The following is a 26,552-nucleotide window of genomic DNA, read 5'->3' on the forward strand; positions in this document are numbered from 1 at the left end:
ATTTGGTTAGGAAATGGTTAATATTGCTGAATTTGCTCTCTGACTGCATTTTATTAACTTTTACCTTTATCAAATTCAATCTAATGGCTTGGTTCTGAGTGAGTATAATTAGTGACTTGATTTCTCACATCAAGTTTCCGTCTGCCAGCACAACCAATATATGGAATGTATATGATGATGATGCATTTATTAAATACTATTTTCAGCTTATTTCTTCTAAAATGCCATCACTTTTTGATGACACAAATACAGGAGTGAATTGAAAAAACACCAACTTTTGAAGTACAGTACCTCAAGTAATCAAAACTGTTACTGGGTAATCAATAGTATGTAACTCCAATTCAAAAAATGTTGCTTTGGGCCAAGAAACAAGAATTAAGAACTCTTTTGTATGAGAGAAAGTTTAGCATCAATTTAGAATGTCAAAATATTTCCTGTTGCACACAATGTATTTGTATTGTTTATTCAGTTAATGTTTGCAAATTTTTTCCTTGCTTTGATTTTTGAGCATCATAGTATGTATATCTCAAGCGGTGAGTTAAATTCAGTGACATTATACATTAATAACAAGAGATAGGGAAATTAACTCGGAAAGCATAAATCAGAGAGAAGATTCAATGTCACTTATACACACCAGTATGGAATTTATATAGGGATTTATTGATTCTGAGCGGAAGTAGAGTGATCACATAGTTCATTATTGCATTGATGCTTTTGTTGGTGATGTAGGCCCTATGGAAAGCCTCTTGAGTATTTTCAATTTTTTCCTGAAGAAATATAATCAGCTTACCAATATTCAACCTGCCTAAGCAGTTGATAGTGACATTACAACCGGTAAGTCAAAAACAAGTACCAAACCACATTCCCAGTGTACACCAGCAATCATTACATCCTATCACCAAGTTTCATTCCTATTCATGCAATAGTTATATTTTTATATGAATTAACAAGAGTCAGTGGACTGGTGAGTGAGAGAGAAAGCAAATGTGTGTGCATGTAATTAATATGGAAAACCAAGAGTAAAGCCAGCTAGAGTTAACAAGATGTTCATCACAAGAAGTTTTGCTTTGTTTGTCCAAAGGCTTCCAAGAAGTTTCAACCCAGGAATGTTGCCTGCTATTTATTTTATCAACCTTGAAAAAGGAGAAAAGCAAAACAACTAAGCACAAAGAAATGTAGCCTGGGTAAAATAGATATCATTATTTGTTTCACTCAATGTAATACCTTGTCAATATACACATATATGCACACAAAACACACACTTTTGACAAGGGATACATAGTTTCTGTCTACCACATTCCACTTTTGGGTTAAGTGAAAATGAAGCTATAGTAGGACAAAAGGCCAAGACTTGTAGAAACAGACATGAAGCCATACGGTAGTGAAGCAGACTTTTTAATTACATAGTCATGACTACATCTATGTATATATATATATATACGTTTGTGAATTATGTGTATGAGAACATTAAAAAAAAATTACTTCATAAATTCCAAAAGAAATATTTCAAAATAAATGCTTTGGATATATGAAGTTTCTGTTTCTTTTAAATATTACTTGTGTAAGCACATGTATAAGAGTATAAGTTTTTTGAAGGAAGGACATACAATAAAAATCTGTAATAATATATTGAATTTCTTTTTGAGAAAAACTAGCTTGCATTAAGAAAAAGATTGACGTAGCTTATGACAAGTATGTATGAGTTTTGTAAGAATGATAACACATACTTCAGGAGGAAACAAAATATATATCCCCAACATCAATAATGTATTTACTAGGTTATCATTAAATATTTACAAAACAAAATACTTAATTTCTTCAAAATTATTTTTTAAATAAACATTCAGTGTGGGTATAAAAATATAAACACAATATTGATGTTTCCATGTTTCCATTATCATTTAGTATTATCAAATCTATTTCTTGTGCACTACATTTTGTTGAACATTTTTATCAGCAATAATTTGTTGTTCTGAATACCCTGTGTATCTCCTGTTCTGAAAACCATGTTCTACCAACCGCTGGGCAAATTTCATATCTTGGTTCCTTTCACTTTTTACTCTTCCTTCACCAAACCACATCTCTCAATTTTAAACACTCTTCCTCCCCCGTTATTTTCATGATTATACACACACTTTCCTGAAATGCATACCTTCAATTTAGTGAACTTAGCATACTGGTAGAAATTATCACCTAGATTACCTAACAAGAAATAATGCAAGGCAGCTTGTTTATTATTATAAAACACAAAGTCGATAAAAGGAGTGTACTTGATGTACATGCAATTCCTGCTTGATACTTGCTTTTTATTTCCATATTAAGTTCTATTTAACTCAATTTCCACTTAGCATAAAAAATGATACTAACTTACATAATTTATTATTTAAAGCAAAACTATAAAACTTTATGTATTACAATGTTCTAAAGAATTACACTCCTTTTGTTCTCAATGCAAACTCATAAACCTGATCACCTGTTCATGATGTGAAACTGTGATATCTCTTTTAAATGAATTTAGTTTGGTTTATTTACAAACCAATGTATAGAAAAGGGAGGAAATTGCATTCAAATACATATCAAATAAATATTTGCTTACCATCTGCTTTCACTTTTAAATTATAATTAAGCACAAAGAGGTTATTCTTGTCAGGAAAGGCATGTTGACTCATTTGCTTGAGGAACTAAATTTAAAGAAAAAAAATTTTGATTTGGAATTAGAAAAATTTAACATGACTTATACATCCGATCGAAATTTAATTATGTATTAAAATTTATTTCTATAAAGACTAAAGTTGCAGGTTCTCATTTTCATTTGAACATCTAAACTTGATACAAATCAAAGAAAATTTCTCAAATTATTACATACAAGTCACTCATTATAAGTATCCATAAATCATTGAATATTACCTCTCTATCTAATTCTTCACACAAAAGTATGTAGGGTGAGTGTGTGAAAAAGTGTAAATTTTTACACCTAGTCATATTTTATCTGCCAAGTGCTGTTAATAAAGTAATATACATCAGTAAAGTAATATATATAAAGCTTTTCTTCCTCTCTAAAACATAGTCTAAGCAAAATTAATAAATAAAATTTCTTTATCCTTTATATTAATGAACAATAACAAATTTTTTTAGCATAATAAGAAAGATACACAAAATCAATACAGTAAATTCCTATCAAATTATTCCTATTTGTGCCAATGAGAAAATTACAACAGTAAATTAGAAAATACTCATTTCATAGAATCCTGACACAAAATCTAATAAGTGATGTAAATAAATTTGCATTCCAAAATTAATATCAACAAGCCCGGAATAATATTTTCTAGTTACATCTGCAATCTTTTTAGCTATAAAGCCCTGATAAATTATAGAGACTCCATTATTAATTTGAATAACATGAGCAGGTATACAGTTGACAACCTTAGGAAATAAATAATTACAACATTCAAAAGATCTGTTGAAGCAAATTATACAATTGTTAACTTCTTAACACCCTTAAATGTTACACTGAAACTAAAGTGGAAATTGTAAAATTTAAGAAACTAAACAGCATTCCATTTTGCTATTACAAACAAACCTATCAGTGAGTATCAAATACATTATCAAAAAAATAAGTACATCGGGCCATGAGGTATGACCTTGACGTTAAAGCAGCGAGTACCCAATGACTTCTTAATGATTGCTGGTACCCATTGGGGATCTTTGTCTCGGCGAGGTCCATAGTATAGTGCATACACAGGATCTCCGGCCTTGTACTGCCTGATAACTTTAGCGACATCAGCCGAGCTTGGAGTCACCTGAGACTTATCTGCTTCCTTAGACTGTTTGCCTTGAGCAATGTGTGTTGGCGATGGCAGCAGAGAATCAATCCTTGTTCGTATCTGCCGGTGATTCAAAAGTTCACTTGGAGAGAATCCACAGGATGTCGGTGTTCTCCGGTACTGCATCAAGAATTCTTGAAGTGCTCGTGTCGGCAGAAGAGAAGACTTCCTCAGAGCTTGTTTGAAGGTTTTTACCAAACGTTCCGCTGCTCCGTTGGTAGCTGGGTGGTAAGGTGCCCCTGTCAGGTGTGTGATCCCACGTTATTTGCACCAGCTCTGGAACTCCTCAAACGTAAAAGTTGGTGCGTTATCGGTGACCAGTGTGTGAGGAAATCCGAAGTGTGCAAAGTCTTCCTCAAGCAGATTTAAAGTGGCTTTGGAGGACGTGGAAGAAGTAGGATGAATGCATGGGTACTTGGAATAAGCATCTGTGATCACCAGCCAATCTCTACCCATAAAATTTATTGCGTGGTCCAGGTGTAAGCGGCTCCACAGCTTTTCTGGTAACATCCATGGGTGAACTGGAGGCTGCCTTTGATGTTCATTGCACGAATCACATCGTCGACTGGCTATCTCTATAGTAGCATCGATACCAGGCCAATAAACAGCAGTTCTTGCTAGTTGTTTCATGCGTTCCATGCCAAAGTGTCCAAGATGCAGAAGATTGAGGATCTTTGGCTGCAAGCTATGTGGAATCACAACTCTAGATCCATGTATAAGGCATCCATGGCAGATACTAAGTGAGTTTGATAACTTACGGAACTTGTTGACTTTGTCATTGATCTCCATGTTCTTTGGTGGCCAGCCTTCACGGACGTAGCGCATCACTGTTGATATCACTGGATCTTTCCCTGACTCTTGACGGAGGAGATTAGCATCCACAGGTTGGACTTGAATACTAAGAGCTTTGATGGCACACACCATGTCTAAGTCTTCACCATTTTCCTTTCTGTCAAAGTCGTTGTCATCACCGAATGGCAAGCGACTGAGGGCATCAGCATTGGCATGATCTGCTGATTTTCGATATTCAATGGTGTAGTCAAACTGGTTCAGCCACAGGGCCCATCGTGCTAGTCTGTTAGCAGGGAGAAGTGGCGTCCCTTTCCTCGGACTGAATAGTGATGTCAGTGGCTTGTGGTCAGTCACGAGTACGAATTTACGACCGTACAAATACTGGTAAAACTTCTGCAAGCCAAATATGATAGCTAGGGCTTCCTTTTGAATTTGGCTATAGTTACGCTGTGCAGAAGTAAGAGTCTTGGACATATTGGATATTGGGCGTTCGCTTCCATCAGGATAGCGGAGAAACAGGACTGCTCCAATACCAATGTTTGATGCATCACAAGCCAGTCCCAAAGTTTTGTTTGGATCGAAGTGTATCAGAACTTGACTCGATGAAAGTACATTTTTCAAGTGATCAAAAACTGACTGTTCCTCATCTCCCCACTTCCAAATAGTTGACTTTTTTGTAAGGCAATAGAGTGGCTCTGCTATACTGGCTAGGTTTGGGATAAACTTTCCATAAAACTGAACTGAACCTAGGAAAGATTTCAAGCTTGATTTGTTCGTTGGAGGCGGCATCTTTAAGACTGCTTCGACTTTGGATCCCTTCGTGATCCCTTTAGCCGACAAAATGTGTCCAAGGTATTCTACACTGGGTAGTGCAAACTGGCACTTTTCACGGCGACATCTGAGTCTATTGTCGCTTAGACGTGTGAGCAGACACTTTAGGTTGTTTAGGTGACTGTTTGCATCTTTCCCACTGACGAGTATGTCATCCTGGAAGACGGCCACTCCAGGTAGGTCATGGGTCAGGTTTTCCATGATCTGCTGAAAGTAACCAGGTGCTGACTTGATTCCGAAAGGGAGTCGTTGTTGCAGGAGTACTCCACGGTGAGTGCTAAGTGCGAGTCTGCGTTGACTCTCTGGAGCCAGACTGATCTGCAAGGTCTATCTTTGTATATCCAAATCCACCTCAGAGTTTCTGCATCAGTTCAGCAGGGAGTGGCATTGGATGACGGTGATCAGCAAGTTGGTCATTAATTCCCACAGACTAGTCACCACAAATCCGTAGTTTGGGCTTCAGGTTGCTTGAAGCGTGTGCTTTACGAATTGGTACCACTGGCGTTCTGTATTCATTGAACTGGATTGTTATTGGCACAATCAAACTGTGAGTGTCTCGGGAAACTTCACCTAGGATCGCCTTGACTAGCTCAGCTTTTGTGATTCTTTTCACGGGAGTTTGTGAGTAGCCATTGCGTTGCTGATGATGTTTTTTCCTACACACCGCTTGCAAATGTCCCTTTTTGTCACAAAAATGACATTTGGTTTCTCTGAAAGGACAGTCTGTTGCTTTGTGGGCCTTTCCACATCGGTAGCATTTTTCCTGGCTTGTGGAATAAGACTGCTGATGGTTCTTTTGAGGACTCTTATTCTTGTTCTGTTGGACCTTGTAGATCTGCTTGGTTTGCGAACCGTAAACAGTTTCTTTTGCAACCTTTGCTGCATCTTCAGTCTCGATGGCAACTTGGACAGCACGGGCAAAATCTAGTTCTGTGTCTTTTATCTTAAAAAGCGCCTTCAGAACCGCTTCATTGTTAACCGAACATATGAATCTCTGTCTCAAAGCTTCATCCTGTGGGTTGGTGATCGACGGAAAATCACAGGTAGCTGCATCCTGACGTATACGTGCTGCCAGCTCCTGGAGAGTTTCGCCTGGCTTCCGCTGCATATCACTCCAAAACTTGAAACGCTCTCTCACAATGAAAAGTTTTGGGTCAAACTGTTCTTTCATGAAATCAACGATTTCGTCCATTGTCAAGTTGTTGATATCTTTAGGCAGATTTTGTTGGGTAGCCAGATTAGCAAGTTGCTTGTAAACAGTAGCGGTCTGATTGGTCAGGAACACCTGTGCCATGCATTGTTCAGGTACAGCATTAGCAGCCACAAACGTATGGGATCTTGACCAGTAATCAGGCCATAGTTCTGTCGCTGAATCAAATGCAGCAAATGGTGGAATCGACACCGTTGTCGAAGCAGCTGAAAAATAGCCACTAGGATCGCCTTCAACTTGTTGAGCACCAAACAGTTTTAACAGAGTGTCCATATCTCTCTTATGTTGTTGCATTTGCTTGTCCATTTGTTCCCTAAACAATTTAATAAGTTCTACTGTCTGTTTTTCAGCCATTGTTATTACGATGAATAATTTTACGGTAAAGTAAGCATGTATCCTACCGGCGACGCCAATAAACTCTGTTGTATTCCTCTCGGGAGACTCGCAGAGAAAAGACGAGTTGTACAATTTAATTATTACATTTATTATTCAATTACATACAAAGAACACACTCACCGAAAGTTCGATGTTAATAAAACAAGAGTCATGTCCGCCATATATATCAATGACATTTTACTACTCCAGTCAATCAGAACAACAACAATGAAACAATGAACTCCGACGAACCACAGTGACACACGGAACGTCAGACGAATAACATATCCAACAGTCCATATAACAGTAGGTAAAAGTGATGACGGTAGAAATTGGGTAGGATTGAGAGGTAGATGTTGTGAATGGTGAATAAGGAGTGGAGGTGACCAGTGATATATGAAGTAGGTGAGGTAGGGAAAAGTAGGAGATGATTGGCAGTACTGAAAGGATTGAAAAGTAGCAAGATAGTAATAATAATAAAGTAGAAAGTGTAGGTTGCAAGAGTATGAGAGGAGAGGCAAGCAAAGTGCATGAGGAAAGTGAGAGATGTATGGCATTGGAGGAGGAGAGCAAATCTTGTGACACTGAAGATTGATCAATGCAAAATGTAGGTGGAGAGGGATAATATTAAGAATGAAGGATAGATGTCAAGTGAAATGGTTCTAGAGTAGGAAGGATAAGTAGTGACAGGGAAAGATGGTGAAGTATTTCATTCAGTTCACATTTAATTACAACAGCAGAATATAATACTTAGGCAGGTGATGGAGGTGTCACTGGTAAAGAGATATGGAAGAGTGGTGAGAATGTCTTCGGGAGGAAATTGGCCAAAGTGCCCAGTTCATCATCATCAATATCAACATTTAATGTATGTTTTCTGTTTTGAGATGGGTTGAACAGCTTGACAGGAACTGGCAAGGTCAAGGACCACACCAGGTTCCATAGTCTGTTTTGGCTTGGTTTCAACAGCTGGATGCCCTTCCTAATGCCAACGACTTTACCAAGTGTACTGAGTGCTTTTTATGTGGCACCAGCACCAATGCGTTTTACATGGTACCAGCAGCCATACAAATGTTTTTTACAAGGCACCTTTGTTTTAGGATATCAATTCTGTCTTAGTGGGCAGGTCTTCCTGAGTACAGCAATAAACCACATATCTTAGTCTTCTCTCATCTCCTTTGCAAGGCTCAGCATTTTGACATTGATCTTCAAACTTTGTCCCATGTCTCCCTCAGCTTCCCACTTCTACAAATTCCGTCCACTTTAAGAGATTAGCACTTCTTTATGCAACTATCCTCATCCATCCACATATGACCAAACCAGTGCAGTTTCCTCTTTTGCACACTGCCTGACTTCTTGTCGCACATGTGCACTGACATTGCACATCCAATGGAGTATACCAGTTTCGTTCTGCTCTGGTTCCTATGTTGGGTTCAAATGACGAAGACTGCCTTTCTCCCATTCATTCTCCACATCTAATAGTCTTTCGTAGTAGCTCATCTACGTCTCTTTCATTTCAGGATTACTAAGAGCAAGTATACCATTATCTGTTCGTACGCACTTCTCTCCTACAATATCTTGGTTTTCGCTAACACATTGTCTAGCAAACAAGAACAACTCAAAACTTTGATCTTCATGTGGTAAGACATTGGCAAACCTCTTCCTTTCTGCTTTGGCCCTAGCTAGATACGCCTGATGCTTAGCATCTCTTTTAGTTATCTGATATGGTTCTTTGCTACCCCCACTCTTCCACTCTTCTTTTATAGACCTGTTGACCTGACTGTTCCACCACTATGTCACCTTTGGTCTGGCAGAAGTTTCACTCAAATCACAGATTTAATCTGTTGCCCTCAGTAGATTGTTCCTGAAAGAACTCCTCTCTATGTTGTATGTCTCCATCTCTGACTTCTACTCATCAAAATCTTCATTTAGGGCATCTCTAAATCTCTGTCCATTTGAAGGATCCTTGAGCTTCCATAGCTTCTTTTTCTGTATTGGTCTGTGTCTCAGGATCCTTCTAGCCTTAAGTCTAAAGTCCCTAACTACTAACTTATGTTGAGTTGTACATTCTTCAACTGGGAACATTCATGAACATATTCCTATCCGTTTCTGGTGAGGATTTATTCAATCTAGCTAGTGTACCCACAAACTTGATAAGGCTGGCAGGTTTCTTGAAGTTGGTGTTGCAAACCATTAAGTCATTTGTGTCACAGAACTCCAGCAGCTTCCTCATTTCTGAAGACAAAGCCATCACCTCCATGCACACCATGAAAATCATCAGAGTATTTTCCAACATGGCCACTGAAGTCCCCAACCATGATGAAAATGTCCTTGTCTTCCATCACTGAGGTAGTTTGGTGAAGGGATTCATAGAAGTATCTGCAAATCTGATGTGTAGCATATGCAGAGATAAATGACACTGCTACATTAAGTCCTGTTACACACCCTGACTACCTCAATTACCTTATTCACCCATTTCTCTGCCAAAAGAATACCTATGCCACCTAACCCATCATTGATGCCTACTCAAAAGAACTTGTATCTATTTCTCTTACCTGCAAGTAGTCTAGCTGAGGTTCTCCTCCACTGTACCTCTTGTAGACAGCACACATCAACATGCCTCTGCTCAAGTATTTCAACAATCTCACCAGACTTACCTTTCATTGTGTCAACACAGATTGTAGCAGCTGTTTAGTCCTGTAAAGCTTTTGTAGACATGCAACTTTTGGAGGTGGAGAGCAGATAAATTAGAAGCTCTCATTATTATTATTATTATTATTATTATTATTAAGAAGGTGGCAAGCTGGTAGAATTGTTAGCACACCAGGCAAAATACTTAGCAGCATATTGCCCATCTTTACATTCTGATTTAAAATTCCACTGAGGTAAACTTTGCCTTTCATCCTTTTGGAGTCAACAAAATAAGTACCACTTGAGGACTGGGGTCAATGTAATTGACTTACTCCCTCCCCAAAATTGCTGGCTTTGTGCCAAAATTTGAAATCAATATTATTATTATTATTAAGGCAACAATTATCTCATCTAGATTGTCCCATAGGATACCCCTTTTCAGGGGTTTCGGTTGCACATACTATAGCAGTCACAGGGCGCTGCTCCATGTGGTCCCGCAGTTTCCATCTAACTAGGAATATTAGGGACTCATCTATTGTCTTGTATTCAAGATCCTCTGCATAACATGCTGCTAGTTCAAAGCCAGGCATCTGATCTGCTAGGTCCTGCCGATAACTAAACTCACTCCCTGCTGCCGACGTTTCAATTTATTGTCGTTAAGGTTTTGTCTGTCTCCTACCCTTCAACCTGTCTGGCCTGGTAAAACCTGCCGGAAGATTTCTCTCCCTCCAGCATAGCTCTCTGGGTCAATGGAGCACACAGGCACTTCACTGCAACAAGGCACTTGTTGAATTGGCCATTGTCTACACAATCGTTCTTCTGCCCTTTGACGAGTCTTATTTTTTCATCCTGCAGGGTGTTCAACAATCAACCTCCTCACCAAGCAAGCTTGATGGGGTTGCCAGTTTAGTTGCCAACGACCCAACCATGCGGCAGGTTGTACTGGGTTACATGTTACCAGTAGCGCTCAAGAGCAGCCTGACAACAATTAGTCTTCAGCAATGCAGAAGTAGCTATGCATACCACGATATTATATACTTCTAAATCACTACCAGCGTCACATTGTAGACATAAAAAACATTACACTTTTCTCTATCCTCTCACCACCACCAACTCTCTGCCTTTCTTTAACCTCACCATCAGAAGATCACCCCTCTGCTAAAATTATATTTCTAACTCTCCTCTATATCACTACTTTCAACTAACTTTTTAACTACATAATAAATATTACGTTCTCTCACCTCATGTCATGGATGCTTCCCTTTCCCTCTTTTTCTTTCTCCCTCTTTCTTTCTCACTCCTCACCTTACCCTCTTTATCTCTCTCCCTTTTTTTCTCTCATTCTTTGCCTTTCCCGTCAACTAATCATGTGAAAGCATTATAGGCAGGCTAAGTAATGGAGAAACAAACAAAATTATTATAAGATTAAGAAGGTAGCAAGCTGGCAAAATCGTTACTGCACCAGGAAGAATGTGTAGCAGCATTTTTTCTATCTCTACATTCTGAGTTCAAATTCCACTGAGGTTGACTTTGCCTTTTTCACCCTTTTAGGGTCAATAAAATAAGTACCAAAGATGGCAAGCAGGCAGAAACATTAGCACACCAGGTGAAATGCTTAGTAGTATTTCATCTGTCTTTACATTCTGAGTTTAAATTCCGTTGAGGTCTACTTTGCCTTTCATCTCTTTGGGGGTCAATAAATTAAGTACCAGTTGTGTACTGGGGATCAATCTATTCAACTACCCCCCCCCCCCAAAAAAAAATTGGGGGCCTTGTGCCTAGAGTAGAAAAGAATAAAATAAGTGGCAGTTGAGCACTGGGGTTGAGATAATTGACTTATCCCTTCCCCTGAAACTGCTAGCTTTGCGCCAAAATTTGAAATTATTATTATTCTTTGCATAGGCACAAGACCTCAAACTTGAAGGATGGGACATTCAATTGTATCAATCTCTGTATTGTATTTGACTAGTACTTTGGAAGAATGAAAGGCAAAGGATTTGAACTTATAACATAAAAAGGGTCATAGCTATATACTAGAAGGCATTTTATCTAAGTATTAATAATGAGACATTTTCAAATTACTTTTGTGATATTTATTTAATCTTCTGAAGATAAGAAAAGTTCAGTTATATTTACTGAACTTTTTCAAAGGCTTACCTGAATAATTTTTTCATTGTTTCCAACCATCTTAAAACCATAAGAGTGAATTTTGAAATCCTATAATAAATATTTTTGAAAATATGTGGAAAATACAAATAAAATAAGCAGTGGAAAAAATAAAACATTCACAATATAGCATTTTGTAAATAACCAAGCCATCAGCCATAATGCTTCAAAGTCTCATGCTAGTTGTTTGTATGACTGATATCATAACCATTCATCAGCAATATTTTTTTTTTTTTTACATTTTTGGATAAATTCTGGAATTTATAATCTTTGATTTCCTACTGAGAGTTCAGATAGAGTGGTTAATGTGAGCTTTGTTGTGACAAAGCCTATGACTTCTTACCATTTTAATATCATTTTGTGTGTATATCTCTACATCTCACCTTTTCTCAATTGAGTTTTGAAAGTATACTAATAAGTCCTGCATAAACAGGAGTAATACAATTTGTTACATTAACTTGTATAACCATTTGCAGTCAACCAATTCCATCAATACCAATAACTTATCAATTATTTGAGCAGAGGAAAGATAATGTATGCATGAAAACAATTAATAGAAGGTTCATAGAAAGAAAAAAAAATCAGGAAAATTGACAGATGTGTACAGGAAGCAAGGTGCTTTGATAGACTGATAATAAGGCAAATACATAAGCTAAAGTCTTAGTAGGAAATTATTCTGATACTGGAGGTTGGGCTCATTCTTAACTGAAAATTTGATAACAGATTTACATTACACAGGAAATACAACAGTCACTATAACATGTACATATGGCACAACAGTAGTGTTAACCCAAATGTAAGACTGAGAATTACTTCAGTAGTAAATGAAACATCTTAATTGTAACATGATATTAATAGAGATGTATGGAACTACCAGATTTTTATAGTTCTTAGGCTGAATTTGAATCAATCAGAATCTGTCTTGTCAGAGGAATTTGTCAACTAATGCAAATTAGTGTTTTATAATTTAGTATTAAAAGAAGAAAAAGAAAGAAAATGAGTATTGTTCAATAAGCAAGAAAAGAAAGATGTTTCTGAAAGCTACACAGTTGGATGAGCTGAGAATTGTCATAACTATTACAGATTGTTTTTACAGTCAGATTTTACAGTACTTATAAACTTATTCAAAAGTATTGAATGGTAAAAATATTTGTTCTTAGGTATGGTGACTAGTTCAGTGTGAGCAGAGAAGGATTGCCTGTTAGGTAACATATCCTTCAGACTATTGCCTAACATAGTGAAATGGGAATAGAAGTACATCCAGCTTTGTAATGAATATGGTTCCCTTAAGATACTGCAATTCTGCTTTGCTCAAATAAAGAAAGCAAATACTAAAGAAAATAAAGTACTATTTGTGTTATACATTACTAGAACATGACCAGTTAATAAGGAAAAAAACAATGCTATGTTTAGAATAACATTTCAATTTAATTCAACTATTGCTTGAGAAATACACAAAAGATATAATTTGATAATCATCATCATCATCATCGTCGTCGTTTAACGTCCGCTTTCCATGCTAGCATGGGCTGGACGATTTGACTGAGGACTGGTGAAACCAGATGGCTACACCAGGCTCCAATCTAATTTGGGAGAGTTTCTACAGCTGGATGCCCTTCCTAACGCCAACCACTCAGAGAGTGTAGTGGGTGCTTTTACGTGCCACCCGCATGAAGGCCAGTTAGGCAGTACTGGCAACGGTCACGCTCAAAATGGTGTATTTTATGTGCCACCCACACAAGAGCCAGTCCAGGGGCGCTGGCAACGATCTCGCTCGGAAATCCTTACACATGCCACGGGCACAAGTGCCAGAAAGGCGACGCTGGGCACAGGTGCCATCACAATTTTGCTTTCGCTTGCCCCAATAAGTCTTCGCAAGCTGAGTTTCATGTCCAATGAGGGAGACGACGTTGGCATGGGTGCCAGTCGTCGAATTTAGTTCGATTTCACTTGCCTCAACAGGTCTTAGCAAGTGGAGTTTAGTGTCAAATTTAACTCGATTTTGATTTCTTATTTATACAAATACTTTACAAAATCAGTAATAAAATAACAAAGAAATTATTAAGCAAATCTGTACTTATTACATAGGCAGCATATCAATATTTACACTATTTCCGTGTAGCCAACATTACACGTAAGTCTTTTTACATTTTCATTATGATGTCTACTTGTTCCTAATCTGGTAAATTCTTCTGTCTCTCTTTTTCTCCCTCCCCTTCTCAACTCTACTTCTCTACATTCCTCTCTCTCTCTCTCTCTCTACTTTTCCTCTATCTAATTACTGTTGGCTTCGGATAGACGGACAGACGCAGCTCTTATTACAGTATAAAATTATAAAATGGTTATAAGGCTGCAAGCTAGCAGAATTGTGAACACACCAGGCAAAATACTAAGCAGTATTTTATCTGTCTTTACATTCTGAGAACAAACTCCAATGAGATGAACTTTGCCTTCATCCTTTTGGGGTTGATTAAATTAGTAGTTGTAATCAACTTACTCCTATCCCTGAAATTGCTGGCTTTGTGCCAAAATTTGAAACCATTATTGTTAAATGATTATTTTTTAGTAATAAAAGCAAAAGGAAAAAATATTTTCATACAAAATAAATAAAAGCATTGAAATATAAATAAAATATGTGTTGGTAATATTCAAAGAAAACTTACCCGACTGTAAATCATTAGTCGCTTACATGGTTGCTGAATAGAGTTGACAGCCAATAATTTCTTCTTTTTAGCCTGAGAGAAGACTGGAATGAAAACAAGAAAATTCATATAAATGATGCCAATTTGACTGAGTCAATATTAAATAATTTTCTAAGTGGAAAAAGAAATATTTCCTGATATAAAGCTTTGGCTATAAATTTTGTGAAAATGGCAGTAATTTTTTACTTAATGTAAAACAAGTTTTCTACTTCAAAAATTATATAGCTTTGAAAATTAATCATGTGTAGTAGATGCAGCAGTAAACTCTAGAGATGCTACATGATTGGTTTTTCTCTTCAGTATTTCAAGCCAAAGGCGGTGAGCTGGCAGAAACGTTAGCATGCTGTGCAAAATGCTTAGCGGCATTTCGTCTGCTGCTACATTCTGAGTTAAAATTCTGACGAGGTCAACTTTGCCTTTCATCCTTTCGGGGTCGATTAAATAAGTACCAGTTATGCACTGGTGTCAATATAATCGACTTAATCTGTTTGTCTGCCCTTGTTTGTCCCCTCTGTGTGTAGCCCCTTGTGGGCAGTAAAGAAATAAGAAACATTAGCACACCAGGCAAAATGCTTCGCGGTATTCTGTCTGTCTTTATGTTCTGAGTTCAAATTCCACCAAGGTTGACTTTGCCTTTCATCCTTTCGGGGTCAATAAATTAAGTACCAGTTGCATACTGGGGCTGATCTAATCGACTGGCTCCCTCTCCCACAAAAAATTTTGGGCCTTGTGCTTAGAGTAGAAAAGATTATTTCAAGCCAATCAGATTGCTTTTAATGATGTACCACACTCGCTTAGTAATTTCTATCACCTAAAATTCATAGAGGTGAGTAACTTGAGCCTGATAAATGTAGCATTTTTATTATCAAACCAAACAATATCATTACAGCCAAATCCTTCATTGGCCTCAGAGGCATTCTCAGACTCTACTTTTCTCTTTTTCTGGATTGTGACCAATCAATTGCATTGGTATTTACACTAAATTCCACAACAGACTTATCACTCATGATATCTTCAGAATTTTTCAACCATATTGGTGACCCATGAATTAAAATGAACATGAACATTTCTGACTGAATGACTTTATGCAGGAACTAGATATTTCAAGACTTCTAGATTTCTTTACTACATTGTTGCATTTTTTTCCGCTTGTTCAACTCACATGCTTCTTCTTCTCTGTATACTTTGTTATGATCCTAGCAACTCCACCAATGCACATGGCAGTATGCATACAAGCATACAACACTATACATTTGCCTCATACTACATGTGCCTTCATATATCAGCAATTATTTCCAAATCTGTTTTATCATCAAACTTCTACCTAAAGCATTATTTCACTTTCAATTAGATATTTAACTTACCACATTATTTCAACCAAATTCCTCATCCTGCTCACTACATTTGCCTAGCAACCACACACAACCATAGTGTCACACTCCATTTTTCACTTGGTTCATAGGTGTCTTGCAACATACGCAAATGTATTTCTTTAGAATACATATACCAGATTTTCTCTCAGTTAATTTCATTAGAAAGTGTATTAAACAGCTGAATTGATTTTCAACTTTTTGATATTCAGACTCATTGTACATACAAACTTGTATGTACAGCTTGATGACACTCTTAAATCAAGGGTAGATGCATACATAACCATGTTAGAGTAACTTCTTTTACAAATCCAACTTGGTCTAATCATGATTCACTTATATCTATATGCATTCTTGCATAGCAAAATATTTCAAATTTTCCTTCATAGTATTTAGAATGCATATATTGGCATGCAACATTGTATGCCTATTCTGTATATTTTGTTTGAATGACTGGTTGTTAACTACCAGACATCACCAGGGGAGCAGATGTACTGAACATAACCATAACTACTAAGGAACATCTGACATTGAACTTTGTTGTGAAATATTTATTTACGATATCTATGATTTTCTACCCAGTATCTGTTCTTTCAATGATTTCTTGGTGTGTAAACCCCAACAATCTCCTTCTGCACTTTATGCATCAACTACAAACCATATATATTTTTTGAAGTATGTTGAATAAGTTTTCAGATGAATTCAACCCCAGAAAAATTTGATGGGAAGTTTCAAATTTAATACCTGATATTCTGAGGGGGATGGAACATTTGGGGCATAAATTTCACTTGGACCACAGATTATTACATCAGAAAAGTTGACACTGTATGAGTAATTGCTCTCAATTATTATTGTTCTCATATTACAGTCAATCTCTATCCATGTTCTTGTGAGTACTCTCCTCCAAGAAGGAAGTTGATGTACAAGAACTTTTGTGCAGATCTTTATATATTTCTTTTTGTAGCTGGACCCTGGATATGTATCACCCCAATGTTACATAAAGTTCTAGGTCGCCCTGGGAACTGGTTGAGTTAAATGATGGTGAAAGATTCAGGGGAATTTAGATGGAAGTGGAATGGAAGGTTGCAAGAAGGTTTAAAGTGAATAAGAACCAATTTAGCACATAAAACTTTCCAGGTGACAAACCTCATTGATACTCCGAGGAGTATGTAAACTGTTTTTGATCCATTGGTCCTTTACGAGAAAATGAAGGTGCAACATTTTTGCAGATAATGTGATGTATATGGACACTCAGTTCATTACTTTAAGAACAAAAATGTACTCAGTACTGCTGTAACATCTGATGAGTACTTGTTTAAGGAGATGATGCTATAATATGTTAAAGCAAGTTATCCTTATGGTAAATCATATTTGCTGTTCATTTTAATCCAAATTATACCGATCTGAGTGTTTTGGGCCTAAAACTCTAAAGGAGATTTAGACACTCAGATTTATGGAGATTTGGGTCCAGGCCAACGCTCCCAATGAACCAACAAATTTACATAAAAATGTCTGAGCAACATGCTTCTAATGACCCCTCAACCGCCTTCCAATAGTCAAATTATGTCACTTTTTGTGTTTTGGACCTGAAATGTACAAATATAGAAATTTGGGTCCCAGGCACCCAGATTTGCAAAAAAAATTTCAAGTTTCATAAATTTCCAGAATTGTGTTATCAATATGTTTGCATTGAGCCTTCAACTATTATCAAGGAGCAATTTTCTGTCATTTATGATCAAATGTCAACAAAATCATCTTCTCAGCCCACTGTGCATTGATTGGATGCATGTCAGGAAATCTGTGTAATTTCAAAAGTAACTTGGGATTTTGGAGTATAGCAAGTAGAGTAAACCTATAAAGTGACTCAGATACTGTGTTGGAGATAGTGGTCCCATCACTATTGGCTTCATTTTGAGATCAGTTGGTCTGTGTTTCAATATAATGATTATTATTTTGCTCTCTGAATTTTTATGCTTTCGTTTGGTAATCCACAGAAACAGTTTTCCTTAATTTTGTAATTGCATAGGTATTCAATTTCTTTACCCATATGCTGAGTATTAATCAATTAGTGATTTAGTTTTATTTATAAGTGTTCTATCTAGAGTTCCTGATTCTTCTTTGTAGTAATTTCCATCTGTTAAATATTCTAATATTTTGTCTTTATAGAAAACAAAATATCAGAACATAATAGCAATTTATCTTTGTCAGCTTCTTTAAAATAAGTGAATTGTTATTTTCCAATGTCTGCAGAGCTTTCTTTTCTTTTTGAAGGTTTGCCTTTATAGGTGTTAATAAGGGAGTTTTGATATTGTGCCAATATACGGTGGGGGGGGGGGGATCATTAAAGATTTCCCCTGACCCACTTCTGATTATTGCAAGAAATGGTACTTGTACAGCTATAATCATATATGTCTCTACATGTCACATTGTAAATTACAGCTTTCCACTAGTATTCACTTGTCTTTTTTTACAACTGCTGAAATGGACTAAGGTAATTTAATGGAGGCAGCTGACTGCAGATCAATGATCAGATTCTTATACTTGAAAGATCATACGCCAAAAGAAACTTTCGATGAGATAAAAGAAGTTTATGGTAACAATGCAGCATCATACGACGTAGTCAAGCACTGATATCAGTTCAAATGTGGTCAGATATTGGTGGAAACTGCTCCTATTCATGGACGACCACATTCCACCATTGATGATGACACCATCCATAAAGTGGATGCCACCATTTTGGAGGATCACCGCATCATTATTTGGCAACTAGCTCAAGAAGGGAAGACAAGTGTAGGGTCTGTGGAAAAAAATCATTCACATCCATTTACACATGTGGATTCCCTGGATGCTCACACCTTTTCAGAAGCAGGAATGAGTCAATTGCTCCCAGGCACTTTTGGCAATGTGCCAACAAAGCAAGGACTTTTTCGGCAGTCTTATCACACAGGATGAAACATGGGTCCATCACTATGATCCTAAGACTAAAGTCCAGTCAAAGCAATGGAAGCATGATAACACCACCTCCAAAGAAGGCTCATGTCCAACCCTCAGTAGGCAAGTTGATGTTCACAGTCTTTTGGGACCAGTACAGAGTAGTGATGATGGATTTTCTGGCAAAGGGCACCACAATTAACAGGGCATATTATGCTTCTCTGCAGCAGAAATTGCGGGATGCTATCAAAGCTGAGAGGTGTGGCATACTGACCAAGACAATGCCCCAGTTGTCTTGGTCAGCATACCCCACTTCACAATGTGCCCAAATGAAAGCATACTCCTGCAGCTATGAAATCATTCCTCATCCCGCTTACTCTCCCAACCTTGCACCATCAGACTTCCACCTCTTCCCAACCATGAAATCTTTTTTGAAGGGAAAGCACTTTTCAGATGATGATGAACTTATTTCCGAGGCAAAGTCTTGGCTCCAGATGCAACCTACTGACTTCTACAGACGAGGTCCACACAACTGCATAAAATGATGGGAGAAGTGTGTTACCATTGGTGGCGGCTATGTAGAGAAGGATTAATAATTATGCCAAGTTTCATTTACCCCAGTCCTTGGGATGTGAGTCAGGGGAAATCTTTAATGAACACCCCTCATACATATCTAAATGTTCATCTCTTCCTCTAGATTTGTCTCTTGTAATGGAGTTATCACCTTCAGTCCTGTTTTCAAAGAATTGCCTCAGGTGGAGGTGTTAGTTGAAGTTATGAATGTCCATTTTTAGTTAGGTTATGTCTGAAATTGGTGTTGGGGTAAATCTGAATCCATTCAATGGTAAGGTTCATTTTTGTTTAATTTTCTTTTTGATAAATTTATGATTTTCAGATCAACATTTTTTTGTGGATTATTTTAGTTACTTCCATTCATCAGATCTGAAGTCCAATTGAAACAGGTTCTCCATAGCCATGATTTTTGTTATTTATTTCCTACACTTCTGTTTATATATCACAAGTAAAAAATTCCTTAATCTAAAATTTGGTTCAAAAAACGTTTTCACTGCTACATGGCCTTAAGTGACAAATTACATATGAACCAACTATGAAAAATTGCGATCACTCTTTTTCTAGCAGAGGCAAAAATTGACATTCTAGTACTAGACAACACAAGCAGTGTTCTACTGTTTCTTTAGGAAACTTTAAAGATTCACTTATTTCTCTATTGTAATATATTTCATCATCATCATCATCGTTTAACGTCTGCTTTCCATGCTAGCATGGGTTGGACGATTTGACTGAGGACTGGTGAACCAGATGGCTACACCAGGCTCCAATCTGATTTGGCAGAGTTTCTACAGCTGGATGCCCTTCCTAACGCCAAACACTCAGAGAACATAGTGGGTGCTTTTACGTGCCACTGGCACGAAGGCCAGTCAGGAGGTACTGGCAACGGCCACGCTCGAAATGGTGTATTTTACGAGCCACCGCTCGAATGTCTTTTCATGTGCCACTGGCACAAGTGCCAGGAAGGCGACGTTGGTAACGGTCACGCTCAAATGGTGCTATTTATGTGCCACCGGCACGAAAGCCAGACAGCTGGTGCTCTGGCAGCGATCACGCTCGGACAGTGCTCTTAGTGAATTACTAGTACTGGTGCCATCATGATTTTGCTTTCGCTTGCCCCAACAGGTCTTCACAAGCCAAGTTTAGTGTTCAATGAAGACGTTAGCAAGGGTGCCAGTCTACAATTTTAGTTCAATTTCGATTTCGATTTCACTTGCCTCAACAGGTCTTCGCAAGCGGAGTTTAGTGTCCAAAGAAGGAATGTTACACATAAGTGGGCGGGCTACATACCTGGCAGAGGCCTTGGATTTTGGTCTCACTTGGCTTGCCGGGTCTTCTCACGCACAGCATATTTCCAAAGGTCTCGGTCACAAGTCATTGCCTCAGTGAGGCTTAAAGTTCAGAGGTCGTGCTTCACCACCTCATCCTAGGTCTTACTGGGCCTGCCTCTTCCACAGGTTCCCTCAACCGCTAGGGTGTGGCACTTTTTCACACAGCTATCCTCATCCATCCTCGCCACATGTCCATACCAGCGGAATCGTCTCTCTTGCACACCACAACTGATGCTTCTTAGGTACAACTTTTCTCTCAAGATACTTACACTCTGTCGGGTATGCACACTGACATTACTCATCCATCGCAGCATACTGGCTTCATTCCTTGCGAGCTTACGCATGTCCTCAGCAGTCAAGGCCCATGTTTTACTGCCATGTAGCATGGATGTTCGTACACATGCGTCATACAGTCTGCCTTTTACTCTGAGTGAGAGACCCTTTGTCGCCAGCAGAGGTAAGAGCTCTCTGAACTTTGCCAGGCTATTCTTATTCTAGCAGCTACACTTTCAGTGCACCCACCCCCACTACTAACTTGGTCACCCAGATAGTGGAAGCTATCAACTCCCTCTAGTTTTTCTCCCTGGAATGAGACAGAAGTTGTTTTCTGCATATTTTCAGTGTTTATTGCACCTGAACATCTGCCACATACAAAAACTAACTTCCGAGTTAACCTGCCTCTGATATTGCTGCACCTCTTATGTGTCCATAGCTTGCACTGGGTACATCTTATAGATTTTCTACCTACACCTTTTCTACAGATCAAGCAGGGCCATCTACCTGAAGGTGTCTGTGTTTTGTCTACCTTCCTACTTATTAGAACTTTGGTTTTAGCTAAGTTGAGCCTACGGTCGTTCGATTCTAGTCCCTGCTTCCACACCTGAAACCTATCCTTTAGTTCTGATAGTGATTCAGCAATTAAGCGAGGTCATCAGCATAGAGGAGCTCTCAGGGGCATCCTGTCTTGAATTACTCTGTTATCGCCTGGAGGACTATGATAAATAGGAGGGGGCTGAGGACAGAACCTTGGTGGACCCCTACCTCTACCCGGAATTCTTCACTGTACTCATTGCCAACCCTCACCTTACTGACAGCTTCTTTGTACATGGCTCGCACAGCTCTCACTAACCATTCTTCTATCCCTAGTTTCCTCATTGACCTCCAGATAAGGGATTGGGGGACCCTGTCAAAGGCTTTCTCCTTGTCAACGAAAGCCAGGTACAGAGGTTTATCCTTGGCTAGGTATTACTCCTGCAGCTGTCTTACCAGAAATATAGCATCAGTGGTGCTTTTGCCTGACACGAACCCAAACTGCATCTCATCTAAGCTGACTCGCTCCCTAATTAGTTGGGCTATGACTCCCTCCGTGACTTTCATTATCTGATCCAACAACTTGATACCTCTGTAATTACTTGTATCTAAGGCGTCACTTTTACCTTTGTAACAGTTGACTATGGTGCTGCTACACCAGTCATTGGGTATGACTCCTTCGTGTATCACCTGGTTAACAATATGGGTGACTAGGCTATAGCCGATACTGCCAGATATTTTGAGCATCTCTGCAGTGATTCCTGGTGGGCCGGGGGCTTTCCCTGTCTTCATACTCATAATTGCTTTATCAACCATGGAACTGTCAACTCGGATAGCTGGTCCCTCTGTTGGGTCGACATTCGGCATACTCTCTTTCTCCCATTCATTCTCTTCATTGAGCAATCTTTCATAGTGGCGTCTCCAAACCTCTTTCTTTGTAGCCTCATTTAGAGCAAGCGTACCATCATCCATGCGAACACATTTCTCTCCCACGACATCACGATTCTCTCTCACACACTGTCTTGCAACATGAAATACCTCAAGTCCTTGGTCCTCACAGCGCAGAACATTGGCAATTTTCTTCTCATCTGCTTTCCCTCTAGCTAGCTTCCCTTCTTGCAGTCTGATACAATTCCCTGCTACCACCATCCTTCCAAGCCTGTTTCTTTTGTCTGATAGCCCTGTCAACCACAGTGTTCCACCACCAAGTTACTTTGGGTCGAGAGAGGACTTTACACCAGCCACAGATCTGGTTGGTGGCACTCAGCAGGTTGTCCCGTAGGAACCTCCAGTTGTCTTCCATGTTGTATGATGCTATATTCCCTTCTATTTCGTCAAATGCTTCAAGGAGTACGTCTCTAAATCGCTGTCCGTTTGCTGAATCTTTAAGTTTCCAAACCCTTCTCCTCCAAGTCAGTGTACTTCTGGGCATCTTTTTTGCCTTGATCCTGAAGTCGCTAACTACTAATCTGTGTTGAGGGGTACATTCTTCGCCAGGGAAGGTTTTGGCATTTATAAGCTGCCCTCTTTCCCTATTTCTGGTGAGGATGTAGTCGATTTGGCTAGAGTGTCTGCCGGAGCGGTAGGTGACTAGGTGACAGTCAGGTTTCTTGAAGTTGGTATTGCAAACCATAAGATCGTTTGCATCACAGAACACCAGCAGTCATAGCCTCCATGAATGCCATGGAAGCCCCCTGCATGACGTCCAACATGACCATTGAAATCGCCAGCCACAAAGAGAAGGTCCCTGTCATTCGTCAACGAGATAGTTTGCAGGAGGGTGTCGTAGAATTGGTCTTTCTGCCCATCCGGCAGTCCCGGTTGAGGGGCATAGACCGAGATGACAGTAGCTAACCTATAATGAAGCATTAGCCTAATCTTAAGTACTCTGTCACATACTCTGACTACCTCGATTACCTTATCAACCCATTTCTCTGCTAGGAGTATTCCCACGCCCCCGACCCCACCAGTGTTCCCTGCACAGAAAATCTTGTACCTGTGTTCTTTGCCTGTGAGGAACCTCACGGAACCTCCTCTCCATCTAACTTCTTGGATGCAGCACAAATCTACGCGTTTCTGTTCAAGCATCTCAACAATCTCACCAGACCTACCTTTTAGCGTGCCGCCGTTGAGAGTGCCAATTCTGACGGTGTGGGAGGAGTGGGTGTCAGAGGAGTGGGCCCATGTGACCCTGGGATGGGGGAAAGCAGTGTCGTGTACCTGAAAAGAAAGCTTGCATTTGGCAGAATTCATAAACAAAACAATACCTACAACCTGCATATACTACACAATCTTTATGCGCTATAAGGTCGATAAGAGGGGAGGGGTGGTATAAGGTCACTAGCAGTGTTCGCGGGGGACAGCTAAGGATGGTAGACGATCTAAACTTCCGGTACTGGTGGATGCGGTGTGAGGGCGGGCATACCGCGAGCTAAGAGAGCTTCGTCGTAGTTCTGTCAGCAGAGAGATTCGAAGACGAATTAGGATGAAGTTTGAAATTGAATTGGTTATATAGAGTTAGGGTCACGTACGAGTCAAAGAGGGGGAGGGGGAGAGAGAAGTAGTGATGCAGAGAGAGAGGGGGAGAGAGGGAAATAGTGGTGCAGAGAGAGTGAGGCAGAGAGAGAGAGAGAGAGAGGTACAAGCGACAGTACATCACGCTGGTTAAATTCCTTGGGTTTTTAGAACAAAGTTGAAAGAGACAGCAGTGTATAAATCGTGAGATTAAATGCTTAAATCGGTAACATAGTTGAATGAGAATTAAATCGTAATTTTTAAAGGGAGCAGAGACAAAATTTTAGACAGGTTTGGGCTTAGAGGAGCATAACTTGAATAAAGTAAAGAAAAAGCGATAACTTGAATAAGGTAAAGAAAAGAAATACATAAATAATCATGAATTTAAGACAAAACAGAGATCGAGTGATGTTTACATGGAAAGAAATATATAGATAATAGAGAACGGACGGGGGAACGGACGGGGGGAGGGGCGCAGCAAGAAGGGATAATATATGAAAGTAAGGATAAAATTTCTTAGCTGTTCATATTTTGGAGAGCTTCATCATAGTTCTGTCAGCGAATCCAACCAACTAAGGGATAATATCTATCCAATATACTGCTGGTAGAATACCCAATTATTAATACACATGTGTTTTTTCATTACATGGCAATTACATTACTGAGTGTAATAAATGGTTGAGGGTAATAAGTTATTTTACCTTTAATTTATACATCAATAAGAAAATGGAGGGGATGAAGAGGTGGTATTCATCAACTTTTAGACATATTATGTCTATTTATTTATTTTTTAAAAAGACAATTATAACAATATACATACATGTATAACAATTTATGCTTTACATATATAATATATAAAATATAAAAATTCCAGTAATTATTAAAATATATAACAGAGTATAGAAAGTAAGATATCTTAGAGCTGTTTCAGCCAAGAGGCCATAGTACCCCATTCTACTTTTATCGCTCCAGTATTTGGTAGATAAGATGTGTGTATATGTAAAAGTATGTATATATGTATGTACTTGGGTGTGTCTCTGGACTTCGTCAGAGAGTTTAGAAAGTTCATAAGGTTAAGTTATAAATATAAGTACATACATATATACATACGTTTACATATTCACACATATACATAAATATACATAAATACATATGCATATATTAAAATGTATATGCATATGTATATGCATACAAAGGAATCAATTATTATTATTATTAGGTGTATTATATTATATTTGTATATGTATATGCATATAAAGGAATCAATTATTATTATTATTATTATTATTAGGTGTATTATATTATTCTTATTAGATAAAGTATAAACAGAGGTAAGAGAAAGTCATTAAAAGAGAAATAATAGTGGAATTTAAATAATCAATGTATCTTAAGATTATTGTAGTTGTGAAAGAATGAAAAGGTATATACATGAGGAATACATATATATACACATATAAAAACACATACACACACACATATATATATATATATATATATATATATGTATATATTTACGTGCAAACATACCCATAGGTACATGCGTATTACATGTGTTGAGAAGGGAGTATTATTGCAGCAGTTCATATTATTCTTTTTATATAACTATAATAATTATACACAAACATATATACATTCATATAAACATGTGATATATTTTCTATTGAGGGCTTTAGACAAAAGTTCACAATAAGTGGGTTAGAGTTTATTCTAACATTTACCTTAGGACAAAAACAGGATTATAGTAGAAAACATCTGCCCAAGATGCCACACAATAGACTGAACCTGGAACCATGTACTTGGGAAGCATACTTCTTACAAAACAGCCATATATATATATAAACTCCCACTTTTCAAATCTGCTACAGGTACTTAAATCTTCCTCTCTGCAATTATAAGCATCACTTAGAATTTTATCTGAATCTGTTCCTAATTGTGGGATCTTCTCTTTCATTTCCGTATCTGGTTAACTCTAACTGAAGTAACTAACCACTAGCTTATCCTGTGTTGTGCATTCTTCACCATGGAAGGTTTTGGTATCTACAATAGCTCTTCTTGTCCCTTTTCCTGATGAGAACATAATCTATTTGGCTTGTGTGGTTTGCCAGATTGGTAAGTTATGAGGTGGTTAAGTGGTTTCATAAATTGTATGTGTTACAAATTTCTAAATCCATTGCATCACAGAACTCAGGAACCTTACATCCTCCTCATTTCTTGCAACATATCCATAGCTTCCATGTATGTCATGGATACCACACGTGTATTGGCCAGCATGACCAAAGAAGTCACGAAACATGCTAATGAAGTCACTGTCAGTCATCATTGAGGTAGTCAGCAGAAAGATCTTACACAAGCTGTCCTATTCTTTGATTCATCTTGCCTGTGGAGAATATTCAGAAATAATCATCGCTGTTGAGTTGCCCATAACTGGTATCATCTCAATTATCTGACTGCACACTCTGACTACCTCAATTATATTTTGTACCCATTTCTCAACTATC

General features: G+C 38.2%; 1 protein-coding gene across 8 annotated transcripts in view; it reads right to left on the minus strand.

Annotated features, from left to right (window-relative positions):
• LOC106868939 (myotubularin-related protein 10-B) overlaps positions 1-26,552 on the minus strand; it is a 190,685-nt gene that overhangs the window by 107,286 nt on the left and 56,847 nt on the right. For 2 of the 8 annotated variants that reach the window (XM_089363634.1, XM_089363633.1), the window contains exons 2-4: positions 14,490-14,733; positions 11,818-11,877; positions 2,597-2,681 (exon numbers count right to left, since the gene is read on the minus strand). In XM_089363634.1, coding sequence (XP_089219760.1) covers positions 2,597-2,681; positions 11,818-11,877; positions 14,490-14,597 — 253 coding nt within the window. In that variant the 5' untranslated portion in view covers positions 14,598-14,733. Of the gene's footprint in view, positions 1-2,596; positions 2,682-11,817; positions 11,878-14,489; positions 14,821-20,689; positions 21,876-23,651; positions 23,756-26,552 lie in introns of those variants that run through there. The other 6 variants (XM_089363630.1, XM_089363637.1, XM_089363636.1 and 3 more) reach the window with 6 other exon arrangements.

The sequence above is a fragment of the Octopus bimaculoides genome, chromosome 15 (assembly GCF_046866305.1).
Source record: "Octopus bimaculoides isolate indiv1 chromosome 15, ASM4686630v1, whole genome shotgun sequence".
Lineage (NCBI taxonomy): Eukaryota > Metazoa > Mollusca > Cephalopoda > Octopoda > Octopodidae > Octopus > Octopus bimaculoides.